Source organism: Saccostrea cucullata, unplaced genomic scaffold, assembly GCF_032062105.1.
Source record: "Saccostrea cucullata isolate Sc308-1 unplaced genomic scaffold, CSIRO_AGI_Scuc_v1 ctg1762, whole genome shotgun sequence".
Classification (NCBI taxonomy): Eukaryota; Metazoa; Mollusca; class Bivalvia; order Ostreida; family Ostreidae; genus Saccostrea; species Saccostrea cuccullata.
The window spans coordinates 97,004-104,836 of NW_026929122.1; the positions used below are offsets into that span (position 1 = coordinate 97,004).

Genomic DNA, 7,833 nt, shown 5'->3' on the forward strand with positions numbered 1-7,833 from the left:
AAATATGACTTTAATTTGTGCAAAAAACTATGTGAGTTTATAAAGTGTGTTGAGCTGTACATAGTTCAAAGTAGTTAAAAGTGAATGTCACATAGTTAAAATAATCATTAAAAAAACAATTTTAAATTTTATTGACCACAAGCGTTTTTTGGATTTCATGAAACCCAGAAAGAACTTGTGTTAAATGAAATTTAAAAAATGCATTTCTTTATCTTATTTGATTATATACTGTTAACCTATTTTTATTCGCAACGACATTATTTTGCGATTTACCGGGTTTTAACTTTTCAGCGACGATTAATTTCGCGATCAAGCTTTTGATATCCCCGCTACAAAGGAGAGGGGTTATACTGTTTTACCCGTGTGTTTGTCCGTCTAGCTGTCTATCCATAACAATTTTTTATCACAGTTTATTCATCAACCACTGATCACATATGCTTGGAATTTTAAAACATTCTTTCTTCAGGCATATGGTAGGAGTCCTGTAATGTTTAAGAATATTTTTCGGTACGACTTAATCGTTCACAGTACAAATTAATAGAGTTCATGCACTTCCGCCCATGAGGGCACATGTTGTTTATGCAGTTTTCTAACTTGTTTTGATTACTTGGAGCCCATCAAAGTGTAAGTTTATTCTTTTATCATTATAATTGATTGAATTATTACATGTATTTGATAATGTCAGTGATAAATAAGCGTCTAGGTCTGTTGTTAATGTCAAACTAGTACTTCGCACATGCGAACTTTTTCGCGCCATATTTCATAATTCATAACGTTGAGATAATTATTGTCCATCAATTTAGGGCTGTTAGCTTATGATTCTTTTCTGTTTTTTGTAGCTTTCACTATATTATATATGTGTATAGATGCCTATACTGTGCATGACGCACTCGAATAAAGCATTGTCAACACGACTCAGGCTTTACAGTGAAAGACTTTGTACGCAGCTCACGCATCATGTCGGACGTCTCCGTAAGCGCGGAACTCGCCAAAATCCATCTGAAATATGCAGATGAGGAGACTGCATTGAAGAAAGCTCAAGCTGAAATCATATATAAACAGCAATTAATCAAGATGGACCTTGAACTTTTAGCAGAAAAACGTGCTATTGAAGAAATGTATTCTAAGGACAGCACTACTAGTTCAGAGGATTTAACAGATGTTAGTTCGTGGTGTTCAAGCGAATACATGCCAACATCTGTGAAAGCTGAAGAGGAGAACTTTCAGTCAGTTTATTTATCAGCTGAGACACCAGCATTCGTTCCTAGACACGTGGAGCCACATGCGCCCAAACGTATTAGAAATGGACTCACCTATCACCCTGCACAGCCATTGGTAACAGACCCATCTGCAAGGGAACTCTTCCCCAATCGACCAAAAGCTGCGTCGTCAAACTACGTACCTTTACGAGCTAACACACACGATAACAGACTTATCAACACTCCTGGAGCACATTGTCTACCAGAACAAGCATGGAAAGACACCGTTCATTCATGGGATTATTCTCCAGAACCTACCTCAGCGTTTGATAGGAATCTGCTTCCTCCCGAAGTAGATCATACGCAACATACAGGAGCTCGTCATGTAGATCAGTGTTCGGACTTTGCGAAATTCCTTCTCAAAAAGGATCTTGTTCTTACAAGACTTTCTAAGTTTGATGACCGACCTGAAAACTACCTAGCTTGGAAACACAGTTTCAAATCAGTGATGAAGGAGCTTGACATTAGCGCATCAGAAGAATTGGACTTGCTCGTGAAATACTTGGGCCCTAGTTCAACTGCTCAGGCAATAAGCGTTAGATCATCGAATCCAACAGATCATCAGAGAGGACTCGTTCGTATATGGAATCGACTAAATGACCGGTATGGCAGCCCACAAGTGATAGAGGCTGCACTAAAGCGGAAACTTGAAAACTTTGCTAAAATCGGTGTTAGAGAAAAGGAGAAACTTTACGTACTCTCGGATATTCTCTCAGAGATTGAGTCAGTGATGGAGGACTCACAGCTCAGAGACTTGTTATCGTACTTTAACACTTCCTCTGGTACAACACCTATTGTCGCAAAGTTACCGCCATCTCTGCAGTCCAAATGGAGAGACAGAGCCGTGAAATATAAGAACAGACACAAGGTGGCTTTTCCTCCCTTTAGAGAGTTCAGTGAATTTATTCGTGAACAGAGTATTATCTGGAACGACCCTGGATTTGTATTCTCATGCAATCCACAGCCAGTTCAGACAGGAAACAGGGGACTCAGTGTGAATAACAGGAAAACAGCTGTGAGAGACTCTATCAATTCTCTGGGATCAAAGTGCCCTATACATAATGCAGATCATAGCTTACAGGACTGTAAGGGATTTCTAAAGCTCTCTATGACAGAAAGGAAGAAGTTCTTGCGAGACCGCAATTTGTGTTTCAAGTGTTGTGAGTCTACGAGTCACCGCGCAAAGGACTGTAATGTGCCAGTTAAATGTAGAATATGCTCGAGTGATAAACATTCCACAGCACTGCATGTTGGTGTTACCCATAGGACTCAAGGCAATCCCGAGCCTCAGGTCAGTGAAGCAGCCGAGCTCCATGGCGGGGAGCCACAAACGTCTTTGTGTACGGAAGTATGCGGACCAGGATTTTCTGGGAAATCCTGCGGGAAAGCAGTACTTGTGCGTGTTTACTCCGCTGAAACGCCTCAGAACTATTATCATACTTACGCTCTTATCGACGACCAGAGCAATAGGACACTGGCCCGTTCAAAACTTTTTGATGCTCTGTGTAGCCCTAAGACAGAGTCAGTGCAGTATACCCTGTCAACTTGTGCTGGACGCTCAACCGTGACTGGAAGACAGATATCTGGACTTACTATAGAATCACTAGATGGGACATATAGAATTGGTCTTCCACCAGTTATCGAATGCAATAACATTCCAAATGATCGTCAAGAGATCCCTACACCAGATGTGATCACACATTTTGAACACTTGAAAGGTATTCAGATCCCACCTCTTGATGAGAAGGCAAACATTTTACTTCTTATTGGAAGAGACTTACCAGAAGTACACCATGTATTGGAACAGAAGACGGGGCCAAGGACTGCTCCATTTGCCCAGCGGCTACCACTTGGTTGGGTAGTGATCGGTAACGTTTGTCTAGGAGACACGTGTACACCATCAACTGTAGCTAGCGTCAACAAAACTACAATCCTGAGTAGTGGACGACCATCTGCATTTGAACCATGTGATAATCACTTAGCTGTTTCAATAAATACTGGGAAAGGTGACAGAATTGGACAGGATGTGTTTGTTCGGACAAAGGATGATGAGAATGAGGGATACTCTGTCGAGGACCGACGGTTCATGAAAATCATGGATAAGGAGTTTAAGAAAACACCAGATGGTCATTGGGAAGCCCCATTACCATTTAAGGAGTCAGGTTCCGCTTTACCCAATAATAGAGAGGAAGCGCTGAAACGTGCACGGATCCTACAGAAGAGTCTTCAAAGAGACCCTGTGAAACGGGACCATTTTTGCACTTTCGTGACAAAGCTGCTGCAGAATGGACATGCAGAAGTGGCGCCACCACTTGATGCAGAACAGGAGTGTTGGTATCTACCGTTATTCGGAGTGTACCATCCACGGAAAAGGGACCAGGTTAGAGTGGTTTTCGATTCCTCAGCTAACTACAAGGGAATCTCACTAAACGCCGTTTTGATGTCAGGACCTGTGCTTATGAACAGTCTAGTTGGTGTCCTACATCACTTCCGCAAGGAGCCAGTTGCTGTAATGGCCGATATACAGCAGATGTTTTATGGATTTTTCGTGACAGAAAATCATCGCAATTTCTTGCGCTTCTTTTGGCACCAGGACCATGATCCCCACAAAGAGCTGTTTGAGTATAGGATGTGCGTCCACGTTTTTGGAAATTCCCCTTCTCCGGCGGTTGCGACCTATGGTCTCCGTCGTTGTGTGGAACAATCTGAGGATCCGGAAGTGAAGGAATTTGTTAACAACCAATTCTATGTGGACGATGGTTTGGCATCCTTCCCAACAGAAGAGGAAGCTATAAGTGTATTACAGAAGACACGAGAGACTCTGTTTCAAGAGGGACAACTTAAGCTCCACAAGATAGCGTCCAACAGTAAGACTGTCATGAACAGCTTTTGCACAGAGGACTTAGCAAGTGACTTAAAAACTTTAGAAATTGCTAAGGCTGACTTACCTTTGCAGCACAGTCTTGGACTGGTCTGGGACCTCAACACAGACACATTCACATATCGAGTGCGGGACGGTGAGAAGCCATTTACCAGGAGAGGCGTGCTGTCTGTGGTCAATAGTCTATTTGACCCCCTCGGAATGATCGCACCAGTCGTACTCCAGGGAAGAATCCTGATGCGTGACTTGATAGCTGAGACTATAGATTGGGACGACCCATTACCAGAGTGTCGCATAAAGGACTGGAGGAATTGGAAGGACTCTTTAAAATCTCTAGAACATCTTCAGGTTCCCAGATGTTTACTTCAGCATTCCTACAAGGACTGTGATGTGAAATGTCTGCATGTGTTTTCAGATGCCTCAGAGCAAGCGATTGCTGCTGTCGCATTCCTGCAAGCTATTGACAGTAATAGAACTATTCGTATAGGCTTCACATATGGGAAATCCAAGATAGCACCAAAACATGGCCACACCATACCGAGGCTTGAACTCTGTGCGGCAGTGTTGGCTGTTGAAGTCGGTGAGATGGTATCTCAACATCTCGGACTTGAATTGAGTGACATTCAGTACTATTCAGATAGTCGAGTAGTGTTAGGATATCTACAGAATGCAAGTAGACGGTTCTACATTTACGTCAGCAACCGTGTTGCAAGGATCCACAGGTCATCTCAACCTGATCAGTGGAACTACATAAGTACCGAGATAAATCCTGCAGACTCAGGAACAAGAATCATGTTGGCATCTCAACTTCAGGATAGTTCATGGCTGAAAGGTCCGGACTTCTTATACACAGAAACTAAGTCTGATTTGAGTGAAGGTTTTCATCTTGTCAACCCTGAGAGTGATCGAGAGATTCGTCCTGAGGTTACTACATGCAAGACCAACACGGATGGCATGGAAACAGTAGGATATCTCAGAACATCTCGTTTCAAGCGATTTTCCAGTTGGAAATCTCTCTTATCTGCAATAAGAGTGTTGCTGCGATTTGCAACAAAGTTCAGAAAGAAGAACAAAGAGACTAAAACTAATGACACAGAACTTATCCAGCAGGCAGAGGACCAAATTGTTAGAGCAGTGCAGCTAAATACCTACCCTAGAGAGACTGAAGCTCTAATGGATGGCAGACCCATACCGCGGACAAGCTCCATTCTAAAGCTTGCGCCCTTTATAGATGACGAAAGGATCATGAGAGTGGGAGCTAGACTCCAGATATCAGACCTACCATATGATGAGAAACATCCAGTCTTGATTCAAGGAAAACATCATGTTGCATCATTGATTGTTAGACATTTCCATAAACAGACAGTTATGTGAATCAGGGAAGACATCTCACAGAAGGGGCCGTGAGAAAGGCAGGATTCTGGATCACTGGAGGAAAACGCCTTATATCCTCTATACTGTTTCATTGTGTAATCTGTCGGAGATTGCGTGGGAAGTTTGTGGAACAGAAGATGAGTGACTTACCTAAAGACCGTTTGACGCCTTGTCCACCGTTCACATTCGTTGGTGTTGATGTGTTCGGTCCGTGGGATGTGTTAACCAGACGCACACGTGGAGGTAGTGCCAACTCGAAACGTTGGGCTGTAATATTTACATGCTTATACTGTCGAGCAGTTCACTTTGAACTCATTGAGGAAATGAGTACAGGATCATTCATCAATGCTATGAGGAGATTTTATGCCATTCGTGGTGAAGTCAAAGAATTTAGATCGGATCGAGGTACCAATTTTGTTGGAGCCGCCGACGCACTACACATGAAGGTCATTAATGTAGAGGACTCAGAAACGATCTCAATCTTGGAGGACCATAGAACTGTGTGGAAATTCAATCCCCCTCATGCGTCCCATATGGGTGGGGTATGGGAGCGGCTTATCGGAGTTGCGAGACGCATTCTGGATAACATGCTCAGAAACCCAGCTAATCAGAACCTGACTCATGAAGTTCTATCTACCTTAATGGCAGAAGTCAGCGCAATAATCAACGCGAGGCCTATCATACCAGTTTCCACTGACCCAAACTCACCGTTCATTCTTACACCATCAGTTCTGTTAACACAGAAGACTGGGACCATGACACAGCATCCTGTGGAGTTGGATACCAAGGAGATGTATCGTTCCCAATGGAAATACGTTCAGATCCTGGCGAACACCTTTTGGAAACGTTGGAAATCTGATTACTTGTCAACTTTGCAGTCGAGACAGAAGTGGGAGTCCGTGAAAGAGAACTTGAACGTCGGTGACATCATTCTCTTACGCGACCGAGATGTGCCTCGTAACCAGTGGCCCCTGGGAGTGGTGTTGCGTGTGTTCCCTAGCGACGATGGTTTGGTCCGAAAGGTGGAAGTACAAGTTGTTCGAGGTGATGCAAAGACTGTGTATGTTCGCCCTGTGTGTGAAATTGTGAAACTCTTGTCTGTGTAAGGTGCAAACTGTACATTTGCATGTGAATTGATGTTTTACATTGATATTATTTTATTCTAGTCACTAGTAGTGATGTTGATTGAATTTGCAATGTATGTTGTGATATTAGCATATCAGGCGGGGAGTGTAATGTTTAAGAATATTTTTCGGTACGACTTAATCGTTCACAGTACAAATTAATAGAGTTCATGCACTTCCGCCCATGAGGGCACATGTTGTTTATGCAGTTTTCTAACTTGTTTTGATTACTTGGAGCCCATCAAAGTGTAAGTTTATTCTTTTATCATTATAATTGATTGAATTATTACATGTATTTGATAATGTCAGTGATAAATAAGCGTCTAGGTCTGTTCTTAATGTCAAACTAGTACTTCGCACATGCAAACTTTTTCGCGCCATATTTCATAATTCATAACGTTGAGATAATTATTGTCCATCAATTTAGGGCTGTTAGCTTATGATTCTTTTCTGTTTTTTGTAGCTTTCACTATATTATATATGTGTATAGATGCCTATACTGTGCATGACGCACTCGAATAAAGCATTGTCAACACGACTCAGGCTTTTTTGTTCGAGTCCGATGTCAACTTGCTTATCCGTGAGGCTGTTCATATCATTCTGAAAAAAAATGTCGCGGTTTTCTCAGCATCTACTAATTTCAGGTGCTTAAAATTTCACATACATTGCTGAGGCATGCACTATGGTGGGATTCATATTTGTTTGAATCAGCTGTCAACTTCCTGTATTTCCATGTGTTGTCTGTCCGTACCATACAGAAAAAAATTAGTTGTAGTTTTTTCAGCAACAACTCATCGCAGATTCCTAAAATTTTAGCACACTCTTTGTCGAGGAATGCCATACGATGGAATTCATTTTTGCTCAAATACGATGTCAAATTCCTGTTTATCGGTGCATCTGCCCGTAACCGAACTTGTGTGTTTTAACATGATTGTGTATATTCACTTGAGAGCATTTTATCTATTGTTAATATATGTGAATGATAAATAATATAATTTAGTTTCAGTCAATTCCTTAACATTCGAGCCCCCAGGACAAATTATCGATATTCGAGAGGGAGATGTTGTTCAGTTCAGATGCTGTACTTCGCCTTCAAGACCTACGCCCTTAATTTCCTGGTTCGTGGGTGAAAAACCAGTTCGTAAAAATACAGTGACCTCTATTAAAGATTTCAAGAACAGCACAGTTTCCGTTT

At 42.0% G+C, this 7,833-nt stretch overlaps 1 protein-coding gene across 1 annotated transcript; it reads left to right on the plus strand.

Moving 5' to 3' along the window:
- Positions 1-957: 957 nt before the first annotated feature.
- Positions 958-5,514, plus strand: LOC134279821 (uncharacterized). Its single transcript, XM_062762232.1, has one exon. It carries the CDS (start codon positions 958-960, stop codon positions 5,512-5,514), a length of 4,557 nt encoding a protein of 1,518 aa, XP_062618216.1.
- The last annotated feature ends 2,319 nt before the right edge of the window (positions 5,515-7,833 follow it).

Excerpts from the sequence above, each read along its gene's own strand:
- LOC134279821 (XM_062762232.1), top strand. The coding sequence starts at position 958 with ATGTCGGACGTCTCCGTAAGCGCGGAACTCGCCAAAATCCATCTGAAA.